The sequence below is a fragment of the Maniola hyperantus genome, chromosome 15 (assembly GCF_902806685.2).
Source record: "Maniola hyperantus chromosome 15, iAphHyp1.2, whole genome shotgun sequence".
Classification (NCBI taxonomy): Eukaryota; Metazoa; Arthropoda; class Insecta; order Lepidoptera; family Nymphalidae; genus Maniola; species Maniola hyperantus.
The window spans coordinates 2713866-2733961 of NC_048550.1; the positions used below are offsets into that span (position 1 = coordinate 2713866).

Genomic DNA, 20096 nt, shown 5'->3' on the forward strand with positions numbered 1-20096 from the left:
TAAGGGATTTCTTATTCATTGGTGACCCAACCAATTTATATAGTAAACTAGCTATAATGTCCGCAACTTTGTCCATCTGGATTTATGTGTGTAAATTCCCGTGGGAACTTTTTTTTACATTTATAGACTAGAGTTTTGCTTTAGTCACTTTTTTCAAACGTTTTACTTTTCCGGGATAATATTGACTATTATATAATATTCCCACGGGATTTTTAGAAACCTTAATCCACGCGTACGAAGTCGCGGGCATCAGCTAGTGTAGATAATATAGAATTAAACAATTTTTCCATCCAAGTTTGTTCATTCAAGTTTTGCGTTTTATATACGTAGGTAATATATTTATACTTAGGTAATATACATGTTCAAAATCTTCAGTGTTGTAGTTAATCATCTAGAATAAGATATTTTTTAACTAATGATTGTTGAAATTAATTGTATGTTCGTGTGTTCTTATATATATTATGTAGGTATAGTGCTTACCTTATTGTTCAAATTGTTGATTTTTCTACAGCAGATGATAATTGCCTCTACTGCTAATCAAACTACTGTAAAATAGCAAATGACTTGTGACATAAGGTTAGTGGCAATGATTTAAGTTAGGTACTGGATCTACTGAGCTCGCTTTGACAGTAGTAGTCCATTCAAGACCAAAAGTTTAATAAAATGCTAGGATTTCATATCGATAGGCTTTGAAAAGTATATTGCTTACTAATTTTTTTAAAATGATATTTGTAATTTGTTCAATATTTTAAATTCAGATATATTTTTTATTTCATATCTTAATCATAATTTACATCAATTATCATTTAAAAAAATCAAAATTATAAAAAAAGTAGATTGAGTCAATTCCAGAACGAAAATCACTGCCGACGAAAACAACCAACCAAATTAAAAAATCATCGATGTAAATGGCCAGGCGTGATCAAGCGTTACGTACGTCTTTACCTGACTTACACTCCTAAAGCTACTGGTGCTTGCGCTCCGAGCCTGCAAGAAGAAATTGATCCTATACACCAAGCATAGCAATATACACGACCAAGAAGATTGACATGCTGTACATTGAGCTTATTGTATGGCAAAATGGTCACAAGTGTCTTTACCAACAACGCAACAGAGTAAAAAGGGTGTGTGTGTTTGTGCGTTTGTTAAAGTTATTTTATAGAAGTAAAAGTTAAACATACGAATTTCATTCATTCATCAAAGAAAGATGCGGCTGTCACAGATAATAAAAAGGTGTAGTAACGTAGTAACAGACAATAAATATTATGTCATGTTCACGAAGTAGAAGTTCGACCGCAATTACACCTGTAAATTTAATTCACGTAAATACGTAGCTTAAATGATTTTCTTACGACAAATTTACTAATGTAAAGACTTGTAAGTAGGTACATTTACCTTAGTAAATTTGCTGTCAATTAATTACGTAAGCTACTTACGTGAGTAAAACTTACAGGTGTAATCGCGGCCTTGGTGGATTTCTAATACTTAAAATCGTGCAAATATTATATTTCTTCTGTAACAAAATATTCCCCTACAGTACTTATATAACATTATTTGCAGAAGCAAGTCTCAATTTATTCTGAAAAGCCCGTATTTTAAAACGAAAACTCAGTAATAGGATTACGTTGAAAAATGAGGTTAGACATTTTCGATAGCTCCTCTAGGTAAGCGTCACTTGTTTTTTAAGTGTTTTATATTTATAAATTATGGAATTTTAAGTAAGGTATTAGATCTTTCATTTCTGTTATAATTACGTTCTTGTTATTGCTACTCGGTTCACTTTCTGGCCCAGAACATTTTTTTTGAAGACGTAAGTAAGTGTATTTATTTGTGATGCTCTAAAGACGTAATATTAAACTGCATTCATTGTAATCGTTACTAAATTTAAAATAGTGGCATATTCTAATCCTATTCACCTAATAAACCTACTCACGATTATATGTTACATACTTACTTGATTCTTCGCGTTCTATACCTACTGTAAATTATTTCTTTAAATAATTAGTTAATAGGTACCTAATCGTTGCAGCTAGGCACTGAGGACAAACCTCTGTGGATTTTTCGGTGTTTGTAGTTTAAGCTTTTTGATTTGTGTGTATTTTGATTTGATAATAAAAAATAAAAAAAAATTTAGTTATTGATTCGTCTGGTACCTACTTAGGTAAGATTTGATAATTTTTGCTGAAAGGCATGAAGATGATGTACCTAAACAATTTTACCCCAATTCTGTTCAATCTCTTCAGTTATTGACTTGGCTTATCTTTTTTTTTTTATAAAAATGGCGAGCAAATGAGCAGTCGGGTCGCCTGATGTTAAGTGGTTACCGCCGCCCATGAACATTTGCAGTACCAGAGGAACCACCAATGCATTGCCGGCCTTTCAGGAATTTGTTGGTCCACCCCTTGAAAAATCCCATTTTGTAATCAATCTAATGGGAACACCTCCGAAGGGAGTTGATTCCACAGTTTGCATGAGCGTGGAAAAAAGGATCTGGCACAACGGGCGGTCGAAGTGCACCAGACACCCAGGTGGTGAGGGTGAAATTGTTTGCGGTGGCGTGCGGTGCGGTTGTAGAAAAAGGAGGTTGTCTACAGAATTTCTGTTACATTTCCAAATAAACAAAAACTCTAGTTTTAGATAAAACTTCCATTGCATTGTACCAACGAGCGCAATCAATTACTAGACAGAATTTTTCTATAACACTTCCCCCTATAACAGAATTTCTGTTATACATTTCCAAACACCAAAATATTTTTCTCTATTGAAATTCCGATTATCTGAAAGCGTTGGTTCGTTTTATTCGGTACTATAACTATGTCCGCGACAGGTTGAGATGGCAATCTGAGTATGAGGCGGGAGGGACGCCCCGCACACTATTATGTCACCCGCGCTCGCCTGCACCATGTTAGCGCGGGGGCTGTGCGGATGTGTGGGGCGTTCCCTCTCCGATTGCCATCTCGACCTGTCGCGTACTATCACGGAAAGGCAACTAATGAGGTTTGCGTGAACTTGCATTTTGCGCTTCTACTAAACATGAAAATTATTCTGTATGAACTTTTCATAATAATTATGACTCTATTCATTATTCCGCGGATATTTTTGTGAACTCCAATTTCTTTTGGTTCATAATTATATTTAAAGTCTACAATTTAGTTTGCGCTTCAACTGAATAATAAAAATAGTCTGTATAATTTTTATAACAATTTATGACTAACTCATTGACTTATATATTAGGTACTTTATTTGACTTATATATGGACAGGGTTATATTGAACCAACAAAATGGCACCGACTCATTGGTGTGTAAATGTTAATTATGCACCAATGCAACATCAGTCAGTCAGTGAAATTTTTTTTTCGCTTGACCATATTATCTTGTCATTTATATCGATGCTTTAACTATTCATTATTTCGTCGCTAATTATGTAATTTTTTTTTAATCTTTCACTATGCAATCTGCAATGTTTGGACATGGTTTTCTTCAAATCTTTGTTTATGCACATGTGTGGTACTAGCATTACAGTGATATACAAGGACGTGGCGGAGCTTTATTGCCCTATTTGCAAGTCTAATGTCCTCTGATAGGACAGCGTTAATATCCAAGCACTGTAATTAACCAATAATTTCAGCTTGGGGGCGCTTTTGTTTAACAGAGAGATGACGTATCTGGAGAAGCAAATCACATACATTAAGTCTTTAAATCGTGGCCCTCTTATGGAAATAAGCTCAAAATTCTTAAACGCTATGGTCAGGCAGATTATAAATAAATCCATACTAATATTACCAATCCGAAAGTGTCTGTCTGTATGTCTGCTAGCCTTTCACGGCCCATCCGTTCAACCGATTTTGATGAAATTTGGTACAGATATAGCTTGCATCACTTTCGTGACTTCGTCCGCGTGCATTTAGGTTCTTTAAAATCCTGTGGGAAACTCTTTAATTTTCCGGTATAAAAACAATATAGCCTATGTCACTCTCCAGGTCTTTATCTATACTCATGCAAAAAATCACGTCAATCCGTTGCACCGTTGCGACGTGATTGAAGGACAAATCAACAATCAAACACACTTTCGCATTTATAATAAGGGTCTGATGTCAATTTACTGACAAAAACTCAACTGGCATCTTGTGACACCAGATATTTCGAGGCAGTTTTTACGGGGCATTGCACGCTCTAGTAATCTAACACCTCACTGTTCTGAAACATTAGTCTGGAACATTCGGCGTCAGTTGGAAATTTCATTAGTGGACAGCGCTGACAATCATGAAGCTATTCTGTGAACGCACAGCCGTGGGTTTCAGAGCTGATCGCAGCGACGAAGTGGAACATATTCGATACTGATTTCGTCGTCGAAGTGGATAATTCCATTATGCTATCCGAACTGCAACGTAGTGCATAGACAGACAATAATAGACGATATCTAGTCGCTGGGAGTTACTGGACACGAGCAGCACAAGCCCGTGGAGTGTAGAAACCTATACGATAGAGTTCTTCTTCTCAATCGTTCAAGTGGACAGAGTGTGCTATGAATTCTTCACTGCTGCTCGTGCGATCTCCCTCCAGCGACTTCTGTTGTTGGCATTATGTGCACACAAGACAGGTGTGTTTGTTGCGGATCGGGTTAAGTCCGTCCACCTAATTCGGGAACGCCCACGTGGACGTGTGCCCTCCACTTGACCTTGTACCACAAGGTTTCGATGGTACCACTCTTCCTTGTGATGTGTCCAAAGAACTTGAGGATTCGCAATTTGTACTAGTGAGGAAAGCCTTTGATTTATTTTCAGTTCTTTGAGAATCGAGACGATAGAGTAGTGAAGGTCTATTGGACTCCAATTTCGATGAACTTTATTTCGTGTAGGACAACTTGTGTCATTGCTAAGTCAAGACTCCACCACCGGTTTGGAAACCAGGTTTTAAAACTGTGGTAGTAGGTACGTAGCATGTATAGAACGCGACAGGTCAAGATGGCAATTGGGGCGGGAACGCCCCGCGCACCCGCACAGCCCCCGCGCTAACCCGATGCGAACAAGCGCGGGCGCTGTGCGGGTGTGCGGGATGTCGCCCCGCCTCATACCCCGATTGTCTCGACCTTTCACGTACTATAACTACCTACATACTGTAGCACGCAAATCTTCAAAGCATAATAATATAGTCGTAGCGTCCAAATAGACCTTTCTTTCGTTATACAATGAACCAAAAGCTTAATATGCTGCATGTTGCACCATACAGATTTGATCGTTTTCAGCGGATAACAGCAAATTAAGCTTTTGGTTCATTGTATATCATGGACTTCCGCAAAGTAACGCCTGCTTCTATACAACTTTCTTTCGTTGACGAACTTAACGTTAATCAACTTAACCTTGCAACTTGTATTTTATATCTAAAGGTTTCTCATGTTCGATTCTATATTCCACAGTGTTATGCCTTTCCTATTATGTACTAGCTTATCCTATTCGTAACGGATATTCAAAATTGGTTAACCATGTAATATGACATCCGAAATGGTTGTCACAAGACCTTTTGTCCAACTCTTCCCATCCGGTCAGGGACCAACCCACATGAGCGTAAAATTCCAGGCATGCCTATTGCCTATCAATTACAAACGAGCCATTTTATTGAATGAATGATTATATGAAATTTATTTAAATAACTGGGCAAATATATTTTGCGCACAGAATCTCCCTGGTTGTTCAGCGTAAAATGATTGTACAGTAAATAGATTATGCTATATAGGTTTTATTCAAAAAAAATTAAAGACTGGGCTATCAACCAACCAATAATAAATATTGTTTCGTGAAATCCAAGTCCAACTTCATTATACTTATGAAAAGTCTCTTCACTACCGATTCTGTAAGAAACTACCACTGACAAGAGCTGCTGGCAGACTTTATAAAATGTTTAATGTATTTATACGACTTCGCGAAAATATTCGATGGTGCTATACTAAACTTAAACCCTCTAACAAATAAACCTGGAATAGCGGTGGAATAGTTATACTCTGTTTTGTCTTTCTCTGTCATCAGTAATTTGACATTTGAAGGAAAAAGACAAAACAGAGTATAACTATTCCACCGCTATTCCAGGTTTATTTGTTAGAGGGATAGTGTTCATATATTTTGATAGAGCTGGTCAAAAATTTTTAAATCATGATCCATTTTCATCAAAAACATAGTATCTTTGCTGAGAAATGTACTAACCACTACACTAATGAATAGGTAACTAATATGTAAATACCGTACCTATAAAAAATTGTTTTCTTTTAAATGTAAAGGTGTGTTAGATACTTGTGAGTTGTGACCATTTCACCAGAACAGCATTTGAGTGTGCAGTAAGGTGCGTATTACAGTTCAGAAAGAAGAGAAGAAACTGTGCAGCATATCTACCTTGCCGGTCTGAGACCCACACATAGAACAGTTATCAAATGTCTTTCAAATGCAATATAAAATTTGGAGCTGTACTTGAAATATGATAATGCAAACAATTCACTAGTTAATACTACTTCCTCTTCTGTCTTTTGACCTTCAAAATAGTTAACCCTTAATAAACTATAATAGGTTGCGATATCCTTCATTAATATATTGTAATTAATCATCATCTAAATCTGTTTCATATTTTGTTAAACGAGATAGACAAAATTTTCCCCAGGCTGAACTATGCCTATCAAAATCTTAATGCCACCACTGCAAAACAACATGCGACTTTTTTTCTTAAAATAGAAGATTTTTACTATTAAATGGCACATATATCATCTTTTGCATTCCGAACCAGTGGTAAATTAAAACTACCTGACTATTCATAAGCACTTTTAAAAAGTTTACATGAATAAAAAAACATTCTATTCTATTCTATTTGTTCATCTCCTTCAATTGCTCTCTTTTTAAATCTGTAAAATGTCGTAAAATCCCAGTAAAAATGGTCGCAAAAATAACTCTTATTCATTCAAAGTTTACACGAATAAACAAACTAATTATAGTTACAACTAATAAAAATAATATAAAATAAAAATAATTCAAAAATTACAATCCTTTCCATTGACTGACACCTTTGTTGTTTGAAAAGGGATCTTTTGAGTCCCATAAATTCAATCAATAACAATAACTAATTGATCATTAAAAATAATGATAGCAAAATAAAAATTGTAAATTTAAAATTTCATACGCTGCTTACTCCCTATATTTCATACTAGCTGATGCCTACGATTTCGTACGCGTGGATTTAGGTTTTTAAAAATCCCGTGGGAACTCTTTGATTTTCTGGCATAAAAAATAGCATAATATGTCCCTCTCAAAGTCTTAAACTATACCCATGCAAAAAATCACGTCAATCCGTTGTTCGTTGCGACGTGATTGTACAACAAACCAACAAAGAAACACACTTTCACATTTATAATAGGGGTGATGGTGAAGACAGAAGTAAGAAAACAAATCATACCAATTCAAATACAGCTCCAAGAAACAACAAATATTCATATAATATATTTAGCAAGCATTCATATAATATCACGTGTATACAGATAAGTAGGTTTGAAAAGTGAGTTCAGTCAAATCGCCAGATTAAAGTTTAAAGATTTAAGTAGGAGTTTGCAATACCAAGTGACTCTTTACAGAAGAAACGAATAGAAATGTTTATGTAGACTGCATTAAAATTAAAGCGCCTCGTATTTTATCTGAAAAAGTAACAAGAAACACTACTAAATATAACTCTTCCTTGAAAAATTACGAAAAATGCTAACATAGCTAGGCTACCTGTTAAAACTGAAGAATAAGAAATGAAAATTATAAAATTAAAAACCAGACGGAACTGTATTCTTACATAATAAATCATGTTATGAAATGAAATGAAATAATTTTATTTTGCCAAACGTGAGTAACAAAGTAACAAATTAAATGATAATACTTTCATGGTTGGTGTTTATGTATGGCGTGCAAAATATGTGGCACATTTTGCTATTTATGTATGGCGTGCAAAATATGTGGTTAGACTTTTGCTAACAATAAGAATTTAAAAAAAAAACAAATAGAAATGACCACGACAGTAAAATGTTACAAATGGTTACACTAGTTCATATCATAAGTACTTTGAACAAATTTTAATAAGTATTGTTAACAAATTGCTCACCATAGAAATGTTATAGTCAAAGGACTATGGATAAAAATATAAAATAACTTCTATAGTGGTTACTAATATCAGTATTTATTTTTAATGCTTTTGAGTGACATGACCGACTGACCTGGCAATAAACCATTAACCTATTATTTTCAATTCGTTGCACGCAAATGCAATGAATTCGAATAAAGAAACGAGCAAATTATTGCTACTACTTATTCAAAATGAAAAATTGAACAATACCTACCTACAAAAAAATATGGCAAAAGTAGTTTAAAATACTGTCAAAACCTTAGAGTGTATCATAATCAAACTAAACTTATTTAAGCTATAAAATCGAAACAGGTAGGTATATTATTAAAATCAATAGTAAACTAAAATTTTAACTCTATAAAGAGTCCTTGGACTGCTTTCATAAAAGCTAAAGTATTTTCCAGTATACAGTCGACTACACAGTCTTTGTATTAACAAACGATGGTAGTAACAACCATTGCATCCATTGCATCCATGACATCCATTGCATCCATTGCACCTAAAGCTGTAAAGGCGACACAGAGACACCGACACTCATGGTGAGATCTATAGAGCGCACTCTGACTTAGCTTAGACTTAAGGCAGAGTTAAAACGAGACAAAGCTATATCTCTCACATAAATTTGTCTCGTTTTAACTCAATATTAAGTCTTAGCAAATTCAAAGTACGCTATGTAGATCTCAGCCTTAGTCAAAGCATTAACATTTAAAGCATTCGCCAAGACATTCAGCGACATCGATTTTTATTAACAACAATTATTATTATGTAAAGGTCTAAGTTAAAATGATGCACCTCTTTATGTATTTTATTTAACTTAATTATTATACAATTAGATATAATATAAGTACCTATTTTGAGCATCATTAACGGTGTGAAAACAGCATCACTAACGATCATTTTTGCTTTATAACCGTCATTCAATGTGTTCAATTCAATTCATTGTGTGAATACTTGACAGATTTCGTATTTAATCGGATGCACACTCTATGCCTTGAATCTGTTATTGCGAATAATTTAAAGACTGAATGTCAGTCAGTGGTGGCTTTAATTTTTATTTAAGTAGGTATAGAAATGTCGCTCGAAGAATACCTGAAAATGAGGAATTAAAATAAATCAAAACTTCAGGACCATATGGTTAATTTTTTTATTATTCTTGTTGGTTTTACACTGGATTCTTTAGGCAATTAGTAACTTCTGTAATAACTTAATGAAATATAAATAAGACCTAATATTAACAAAGACATTAATAATTTGTGTTATGAAGACCTAGTAGGTACAGTACGCGGCCGAAAGTATAGTACATCGGCCTTTAGAATTACATTTCGGCTTTGTAGAGAGTTGTCTCTTTCACTCGTACCTATATGACGTTTTAGCGGTCTCAACGACAGCGACAGTGCTCTACTTTGCTATCTCTTTCTAAAGGTCGATGTACATTACTTTCGGCCGCGTGCTGTATAAATGTATAGTATTATTATTTCTACTTAATTTTAATATAGTTTATCGGGGAAAAGGGGAAGAATATTATTGATATGTCTAAAACACCCGTTCCAGCTCCTGTCAAATTTCAAAAATATCACTTCAGAGCGGGGTTTGAACGCGAACGACACTATTGTTGTGTAAATTCGGATTTCATTTCGCTCCTATTATACATTGGCATCACATTTTATTACATTTTAGTTGAATAACTTACAATGCCATGTATGTACATGTATGTATGTTCTTTATTGTACCACGAAAAACAAATGACAGGTAGGTATAAAAAGGCGGTCTTATCGCTAAATAGCGATCTCTTCCAGATAACCTTCACGCTAGGGAGAAAACGAACAATATATGGACAGTGGGAAAAGGTGTAGGTATATAATAAACCTAAACACTAATAGCTAAATAAACTAAACCATATAATATGCCTAATGTTAAAATACTCATATAGTAATGTATACAAAATAAATATAATAGACATAATAATTATATAAGACTACACAAATAATATCTAGTGCCACACAGATGATGACATGCGTGTATTTGTATTACCACCGATAATTATTAGGTAGTTATATAAGTACATTTTATAGTTTACTTTTACAGCATAAAACTTTATTGAATACTAGATGATGCCCGCGACTTCATCCGCATGGATCTATATTTTAAAATCCCGTGGGAACTCTTTGATTTTCTGGGAAAAAAGTAGCTTATGTCCTACTCCGGGATGCAAGCTATCTCTGTACCAAATTTCGTCAAAATCGATTAAACGGATGGGCTGCGAAAGGCTAGCAGACAGACAGACACACTTTCGCATTTATAATATTAAGTATGGAAGTATGGATTTGATTCAAGTAAATCCATCATCGAAGCCTAGTTAAGCAAAGGTCCTTACTAAATCAATTTTCACATAGTTGAATTCGTTCGGAAATCCGTCGTACCGTGAACAGCAGGCAGTGAAATGAAAAGTCGCGCTTTTCCAATCTCGACGGTTTTCACCATTTTCAGGAAAAATGTGTGACGCAAAATAATAAAACGATTCAAAAATCCAATCAGAGACCGTGTGGAAACGTGCTTTTGATCGGATTTTGAACGTTGTTTTTTTTTTTAAGCTGACAAGCTTGCCTTTTCCATGATCTGAATAGTCGTGTACCTATGTTGTGGACCTTTTTAGGGTTCCGTACCTCAAAAGGAAAAATTATAGGATCACTACGTTGTCTATCTGTCTGTCCGTCCGTCCGCCCGTCATTCCGTCCATACGTCTGTCGTGTCTGTCCGTCGTGTCTGTCAAGAAAACCTATAGGGTTCTTCCCGTTGAATCCAAACTTTCAGCCAAAAACAAATAAATTTTACTTTTATAATATTGGTAGTGAAGTTATGTCGAAGCCTTATCATTAAGCTGTGTACACAGCACTGCTCTGCTTGTAGCGAAGCGTAAACCAATTTCCGATGGCTTCGGGCCGCACTTCCGGCCGCCATGTTGCCTGGCTGCGGAGAACATATTGTGCACAGATTAAAAACTCCCGGAGCGAAAGGGATATTGCAATTTTCTAAAATTTCTATACATTTTCTAACAAATGTATTAGACGTTTTATGGCTAATGAAAGTCCAGCAATGCGTGGAACTGCAATTACTTTTATAAATGTCATGGACCTATTCAAATAGGTCCATGAAACATATGGCATAAAATATTATTGTAAATCGAATCTTTGAAAAGAGCATTCCGCCGAGCTCTTGTCTCGGTAGAAAAGGCACTTTTACGTTTCTTTACACGCCCACGGCAACGGTTGCACGCACTGCCCGTCTACTGGCCTGACTACTAAACACAGGTCTCCTCTAGAATGAAAAGGGTTTACCTCATATTCAGCCACGCTGGCCCAGTGTTAATTGGCAGACACACCTTTGAGAGTATTGTGGAGAACTCTCAGACATTTTCTCACAATGTTTTCTTTTGTGTGCTCTGGCTTGAACCCTGGACACCCCGACTAGAAGGCCGACATTTACACCATTAGGCTATCACCACTTCTATAATAATCTGAGCAAATCTAAAAGACTACTGTAAATCTTGGCCACTACTGAATTGGCTTGAATGGGAACTACAAACTACCCCTGCGGCGTAGCAAGCAATTTCCGTCGTCCGGCCACTTTCGACCCCGGTCGGAATTACGTTTATTTACACGCCCACGGCGACGGTTGCACGCATCTGACCACTGCGCGTCTACTGACCTACATTCTTAACCCTTGATTTAGAATACGACTACTGAAATGGCTGGAAAAGGTGTGCCATACAAAATGTAAGCATTATTTTGTGGCTGTTCGAAGCAGTGCTAGGGAGTCATGCATCTCTAACTTTTCAGACTTATGTGCATTTTTAAGCAACTACATATCATTTGCTTTAACAGTGAAGGAAAACATCGTGAGCCACTACTAAATTAGCGTGAATGGGAACTACACTTGCGGCGTAGGAAGCGTAGGAGAGAGGTACTTCCGACCCCGGCCGGAATTGAATTTATTTACATGCACACCGCGACGGTTACACGCACCGACCACTACCACCTACTGACCTATATTCTTAACCCTTGCTTTAAAACACGACATTTCATGTTGATTTACATGCTCATGTGTAGACATAATTTGAATTTCGAACCGAGTTTGTTGTGGGTGCGTTTGGAACCCTCGTAGCTTTAGTTTTAAGTTTATGTAATTAATTATCATTTAATTTTATCATTTTTCGATTTCTAGATCCGTTTGTAAAATATGATGTTTTAAAGTGTTACTTTTTATTACAGTGAAGTGTCCCCCCCCCCCCCCGTCTCCCCCCCCCCCCCCCCCCCAAATTGTAGTATATAGAAACGTGAAAAAATTACACAGCAGTAGTATATATAATCAATTTTAAAGGAAAACTATCATGGCTACGTAAGGTTCACACTTCACAGGTTAAGGAGTTATATCTATCTGTTTTTCGAGGATTGTGACTACGGAACCCTACACTGTGCGTGTCCTGCCACGGACTTGGCCGGTTTTTTGTAGTAGGTATGAAAATTGCATATCGTGAAAAAGTTTGAAAAATGTCTTCATGAAAGCTATCACTTAAAATCACGTGAACAATTTACTTGGCCTTCTCTTGATACAGTCATTATCATCGGCTTAGTAAACAAGGCTTGAAGAACAGCTTAAATAACGCTTCAAGAGCCCAGGCCAACTCGTTAAACGTATACCTCGTTACTTCGTCTATACATAGCTACGACTATGTATGGCGCGACCAAGATTGGTAAATCTATGAACGCTCTTACACAGAAGTGTACCAAATAAACAAAAAATATTCGAAGAGTTTGTCAGTTTCACGGTCAATCCATTTACGATTTTGATGAAAGGCAGGAGATAGCCTACAGCCCCGGGCGAATAGGCTACTTTTGTTCCAGAAAATCAAAAAGTTCCCATCGGATTTATGAAAAATCGAAATTTACTCGCGCGACGTCGCAGGCATCGTCTAGTATAAAAAACTAAAAAAAATATTTCAATGTTCGTTCGTTCGACCGTTCGAGTCCCGTCTGGACCACGACTCATGCAAATGAGTTGAAATATCGACAAATCAAAATAATCAAAAATTAATCGTGGTAAGTATCTACCTAATAGTTATTTACAAAATTGTTAAGTTTAAAAGTTTATAAAGTTGTTGGTTTCTAATTGATTATTTTTTGAATCTATACTTTTAAAATTTATATTACAATAATTTTACTGTTACAAATCGGTGTAACAGACGCCCGTACTTACAAACGTGACGAGAGGCTTAATGAGCAATTTCCGAACGAACCAACTAATGAACAGTACTAAACTTCATAAAACTTTGTATAAAATTGAGTATGATTCAATTTTCTATTTTAAGAACTTAAATCTCTATCGTTCATTATTAAATTTTATACCAAGTTAATTACCAAAGGAACTATTTCTGAACGTAGTTTAGTTATGACGTCATCTTTTGTAAAATTAATTATACGAAAAACTATGAATACTTCCAAGTTTTTTTTACTAACATTTTGATTTAAAAGAAACATAAATCTCTACCGTTCATCATTACATTTTATACCAAGTTAATAATTAACAAAGGAACTATTTCTGAATATAACTCCATTAAGTCACCCTTTGTGAAATACTGTATGAAAAAAACTATGAATACTTATAATTTTTCTCTACTGGAACTTAGAACTAATATTTAATTTAAAAGGAACTTCAAGCTTAATTTGCTATAATCCATCAAAAATTCAAAACAGACATACTGTATGGTACAACGTGCAGTATGCGATATGTACCACCTGCCCTCCCACTATTAAAGAAGCAGAAAAAGCAAGAAACACACAGCACCGTATTATAGCAAATTAAGCTTGTAGTTCCTTGTACAAATGCCGCAAACTAGCACGTGCTTCTATCTAACTTTTAATTATTATTATAGTCTGTTGCAACGGGATTTTCGCACTCCTCTGCACCCTTTTTCTTTTCGGCTTGTTCCAAACAAAACTTCATGTTGAAGTGTGTTCTTGAAACTCCGAAAAAATCCATACCATACAGTGTGGCTAATTCCATTGTACACAATCTCTAAACTAAACTAAAACGACACGTCTAAATCTATTGCTATCCCTTTCATAATGTTGCTTGCGGAAAAGGATAGCACTAAATTTAGACCTGTTAATTTAGTTTAGTTTAGAGATTGTGTACAAGAGAATCGGCCCCAATGATTGTCTAAGAGTGAAAATCTCGGAAATCCCACTTCTGATATTTGAAAGTATTAACCTATGATTTTTCGTTGTACTAACAATTTAGTTTTTTTTATATTATAAAATACCCTTTTGTTCGTACTGTCAGAATCGACTGGGTCCAAAGATCAGAGTTTCTCTGATAAACAACCCGATATATTAAACTATTTTTTTTTTTTTTTTTTTTAATAATTTTTAGCGAGCAAGCGAGCAGGCGGGTCACCTGATGTTAAGTGATCTACTACACTCTACACTACTGTTAAGTGATGTTAGGTGTTCTACTATACTCTATCCACGGAGAGTAGTTAAAAATGAAAAAGACAAAAAGTGAGTAATCGGTTACAAACTAATCACAAACTAGCCTATGTTTTCCGTACTTACTTATTTCCATGGATAGAATAACTCTGTTATTTTGGTCTTATTATAATTGCGTTTACAATTATTTAGCGAACTCTTTATTTTTATTTAAGACTAACTTTCTTTACCTTGCTTCTGTTTCTGGGGTCTCTAAAGTCTTCTTTCGATGCCTTTCGCCTCTTATCTTTCAAAATCATTCGCGCTGCTGCAAACGCCATCTTGAATTTCCTCTGACGCGGACGTTTCAAGTGCCACACTTCAAAACACTTTCATGGACACTTAACTTTTAGGCAAATTGTGATCACAGTGATTTTCTAAATTGACTAACAATTGATTTCTTGAATTATTATTCTTAATTAATTAACTTAAAATTTAATTGTTGCCTGTCATTCGTTGTTTAATTGACAGCAATAAAACTAGATTTTCGATTTTTAATTTTTAACACTTTTTAATTTTATTTCGTTTGCTTGTAAATCATTCTGGATAAAATGTTAAATTAATGTTGTATGGGTGGTTCGACATAATGTCATAGGTATCTATCTTTTTAATTTAATTTTTTTTGTTTCGAAAATATTTGCATTTAGCAACATATTAATATTTTGTCGCATTACTTTTCTTACTCTATTTTTAGGTTTCCGTACACAAAGGGTGCCAACGGGACCCTTTGTGTACGGGAATCTGTCTGTCTGTCAGCGGGCTGTATCTCATGCACCGTAACATGTAGAAAATCAAAATTTTCACAGAGTGTGCATTTCTTTTGCAGCTATGACAACAAATAATAAAATAAACAAAATTACCACCTTGTAAATTAAAAAAAAATAGTTCCGACTAGCACTTGACCAGTTTTTTAAATAATGTTTTAGATAGGTATTTTGAAAGTAACTAAGTAAGTACTTATTTGATTTTTCTTACTTTATTTTTTAAGTAGGTAGGTAACTTATCGAAAAATATTGACCCAATACACTTAGTTGGAGTGCTAAAGTAAAACTAATACAATAAAGTCATTTTGTTAGATACGCGAAAACTTGGAAAAATGTTATCATCAACATATTTGATACCAACACTACGGAGACAGTTTTATCGTATTCAGTATGAAAACTGTTAAGGAAAATAAACCTAATTTGAATAGCATAGAGTACAAAATCGTGTGCCACTTTAGTAAAACTAGATTAGAAGATGAAATCGTTCGTGTCAAGAATAATGTGATTTATTCTTTACGATTGTTTTCATACAAAAATATATGAATACACGAGTTTTATCTTGTTATTGAAATATGGACCTTATTGTTATTGCAATTGAGAATAAAATTAGATTATGTTTTCATTCGCGATATTACGGTTTTTGTAAACCCTTGGCCTAGCTTACCTGAAAATATTTTTGTTATGGAGAAAATATGCTAAAATAAAAACAAAACAAACGTTTTGTCACATGTGAACATTTATTTTCAGTGACATAATATTATTTCATAATTTTAACCGGTATATCTAATTGCTGAAGTTCTTACACAGATACCTACAGTAAAACCTATAAGAAGTCTATGGTTTTAAAATAGCATGATAAAACTATAACTATTGTGCATAAAAACTTACATAGGTACCTGATCAACTCACAACTAGACTAGCGAGAATGACGAAATCCTAATAAGTATAATTGTTCGGATTCACGAATATTAAAGTTTGAAAAGACTTCAGGAATTCTCAGTTTAAATAAAAATATGTAATATTTAAAAGTAAAATAATTCATAGTAATTTAAAGCCGAAAATCGACATTTAAAATACAAAAAGTAAAAACAAATACACACCTCGAGGACCCTTAAGTTAAGCTCACCGTACATTCACAAGAGTCAAGCACATACTGCTCGGTGGAGGACCCTTAACAGACTCTAATTACGTTGCTAAGGAATAATGGACTTTATAATTATGATTGTAGAGTTCATAGCAAATTGGAATAACTGTGAGCGTTTTTTAACATCGTTTCTTATTTTGGCTAACTTATTAATTAATTTTAAGAAGTATGAAATATTAGATGATTTCTGCTACTTCGTCTACATAGATTTAATTTTAGGTAAATATCTCATAGGAAATCTTTGATTTTAAGGAATAAGAAGTAGTTTTACTTTAGGAAATAAGCCAACTCTTTACCAAACGCAAAAATTATTGGTTAAACGGATGAGCCGTGAAACGTTATCAGACAGACAGATAATCAGACAAACTTTTGAATTTATCACTAGCTGACTATCTGATGCCCACGATTTTGTCCGCGTGGATTTATGTTTTTCGAAATCCCGTGGGAAGTGTTTAATTTCTGGGGAAAAAAGTAGCCTGTAGGTACGTTAATTATGGGTTTAATCTTATTTCATTCCTTTCAGCCTTAATCCGTCCAATAGTATTAGTGTGAAAGATGTATGGGTATGGATTAAGTTAGTACTTAGCAAAATGATTCAAGATAATGATTTTGCAGAGGCAAAATCATTATCTTGAATTCCGAACACGTAACATATAAACTGTTATTTCATGATTCGTTTATATTTAAAAAAAACTATAAGTTGAGACGTTTTTATTCATGGAAAAACTTAAGAAAATTACTTATATTGTTACTGAAGTTCACATTGATAAGCCGAAAAACCACATTTTAAAAGTAAATAATTAAAAGCAAGTAAGCACTTTAAAAGCCCTCGTACATTCAGAAAACCGAAGCATATACGGAGCGGTGGAGGACCCTTAACAGACTCTAATTACGTTGCTAAGGAATTGTGAACTTTATAATTGTAAGAGCTGAATTCGGAGTTTAAGTAGCATTCAAATAATAAGTATATTTTGCTTTTGCTAGCAAAATGGAATAATATGGTGTGTCGATTTTTTTTACATTGAATGGCATCCCAAACCAGTTGCAGTGGTGCATTCACAATCCAAAAGTAGGACTTGTAAAAGATTATTGGATTAAAAAAAATTTCTAATATTATTACTCAACTCAATTCCTTTTCAGATTAAAACAGTTGATCGATTGTGGAAAAGCTGTATCAATCATTGCTACAATCACATTGTTGTGATTGGCTGAATTTATGGTACCTATTCTTGCTGCAACAATGCGTTTTTGTCAATAGTGAGAGTCGGCCAATCAAACCTTTGATTGGCTGACTTCCTCATTGAAAATTCTCATTAATTTTGTACGGGTAAATATTGATGAACTGTTATATATTGCAAATATATATTAATAGTGTAATTACTGATATCACATCGTTTCAGCCCACGTATATACTTAGTAATTTTTGTGCAATCAACATTATTATGATTTTTGTGTGCAAACCCTGCCGCGATTGATTAAAAATGATAAAATAATATCACAGGGTATTTTTTAATGTGTGGTTATTTTTCCTCGATTGCTCAACTGTTCAATCCGTTAAAATATGGTGGTGATAATTTTTACGCTAACTTAAAACTAAAACTACGAGGGTTCCAAACGCGCCCAGGTTTGAGAAGAGACTCAGACTGCCTTCGGGTACGGAACCCTAATAACTAACATGATATAGAGAAACGTTTCAACGTAAAATGTTTTTGATCAAAACAAAAGAAGCTCAAGCGAGCGGTACTAATAGACAGCTCTTTTTTTTTCTTTGGGACACGTTTCAACTCTCATCTATAACTTAAGTTCTTTTGAGCGACACTGAACAGTGCATAAAAGGCTTGTTGTTATCTGTGACTTTTCTAATGAAGGTCTTGCCCTATATTTCCTTTTATTACTAAATTCACTGTTTACATTTCTTATGTCACTTAAAATTAAGTCAAAAGTAAGTTAACAAACTTAATGTGTGTGAATAAGGCTTTATTGACTACTTTTCATCCCGAAAATCAAAGGGCTTCCGCAGGATTTAAAAAAATCTATAACCACGAGGACAAAATCGCGGGCATCCACAATGCAACGGCAAACTCACTGTTTCTGTCTCTCCTTTGCAGCAGGGTTAGCATGGACGGGGATATAATTTTCTCCCCGGGGAAAGGATAAAATCTTTATCCCCTCCGACAGCTTTATCCACTCTCCGAGCATGGGCTCACGGGTGGATATAATTATTATCCACAGTGAATAAAACGGGGGACTTTTCGGTTTTTGGATCTTTTCCTTTACCTTTATTGGGTTAATGGTAATTGGTATTTGGGACCTATGTTGGGTTTATGTTGGGGTTCCCAACCATATTCCAAACATAACCCAAACACAACCCAAACATAACACAAACACAACCCAAACATAACCCAAACACAACCCAAACATAACCTAAACCCAACAGGTACCGCGAGACATGTTTTGATTTTTTAAGTTCTATGAGAATAAACTTAAACCCACGTCTAATGTCGAGGATAAAATTGTCCCCGTATTGGGGATAAACTTCTCCTCTCCCCTGTTGCCGTGCTTTGAGAGGTGGACAAGTAAATATTATCCCTCGTCAGTGGATATAATTAGGGGATAAAATTTTTGTCTCCTGCCCATGCTAGGGGGGCAGTTGTCTGTATACCTACTGACAAACTTTAGTTCGTACGGGCAGCATTAAGCAAAAGAGACAATTCAAACTTCGTAATTACTGCACTGCAGTTTGACTGTTACTTATGTAAATACTCCGAAATTAAAACGCCTCGTACTAACTCCTGGCTTCCTACTCCTTTAACAAACGCTGATATAAAGGGTGTAACCAGAACGCTAGCAAAAACTTAGTGTTATTGTTATACTACCTAAACACAATCCTATGCCAATAACCATTTGCCTCATTTACTAGTTTTGGTTCAAACCCGCAATGGATAGCGTGCAAAACTCAGGTCAACGCCCCACCTACAACGTGGCAATGACTACAAGTGACCTACTTACGCAATGTTCGTTGACCTCTAACGTCAGTCAGATGTTTTAATTGAAATATATTATCATGAAATTTTTATAGGTTTTTTCGCGTTTTTTGTGGTATCACATCACTGATCATCAGTACTATCACCTGTCTTCGTTTTTGCCAGCGTTTTGGTTACACCCTGTTAGTATTATTACTAACATTCGTCATCATCATCATCTCAACCCATCGCCAGCCCAGTATTGAACGAGTCTCCTCTCAGAATGAAAAAGGTTTAGGTCATAGCCTACGCTGGCCACGTCTGGGTTGACAGATTTCACATACTTTTGAGAAAATTATGGAGAACACAGACATGTTGACACAACACTGGAGACGCGCCAGGCGCTCTCATTCTTTAAATGATAATGTGCACCATACCTAATGCCATCAGGTATGCCACGGAAAAAACTAATCATATTTAGTATAATTTTATAGTCTCTTTTTGAGAGGCTCTGCTATGTTCTCTTTACAATTTTAGTAGAAAACCCATCACTTCACGTCA

The 20096-nt window shown here is 35.0% G+C and overlaps 1 protein-coding gene across 6 annotated transcripts in view; it reads right to left on the bottom strand.

The window, feature by feature from the left end:
• The window catches only part of LOC117988754 (calmodulin-like), a 178605-nt gene that overhangs the window by 56662 nt on the left and 101847 nt on the right, over positions 1–20096 (bottom strand). For 3 of the 6 annotated variants that reach the window (XM_069503581.1, XM_069503580.1, XM_034975934.2), the window contains exons 2-3: positions 14856–15206; positions 946–987 (exon numbers count right to left, since the gene is read on the bottom strand). The exons of 1 other annotated variant lie outside the window; for it this stretch is intronic. In XM_069503581.1, coding sequence (XP_069359682.1) covers positions 946–987; positions 14856–14945 — 132 coding nt within the window. In that variant the 5' untranslated portion in view covers positions 14946–15206. The remainder of the gene's footprint in view (positions 1–945; positions 988–14855; positions 15207–20096) is intronic. 2 more of the 6 variants (XM_069503582.1, XM_034975935.2) reach the window with 2 other exon arrangements.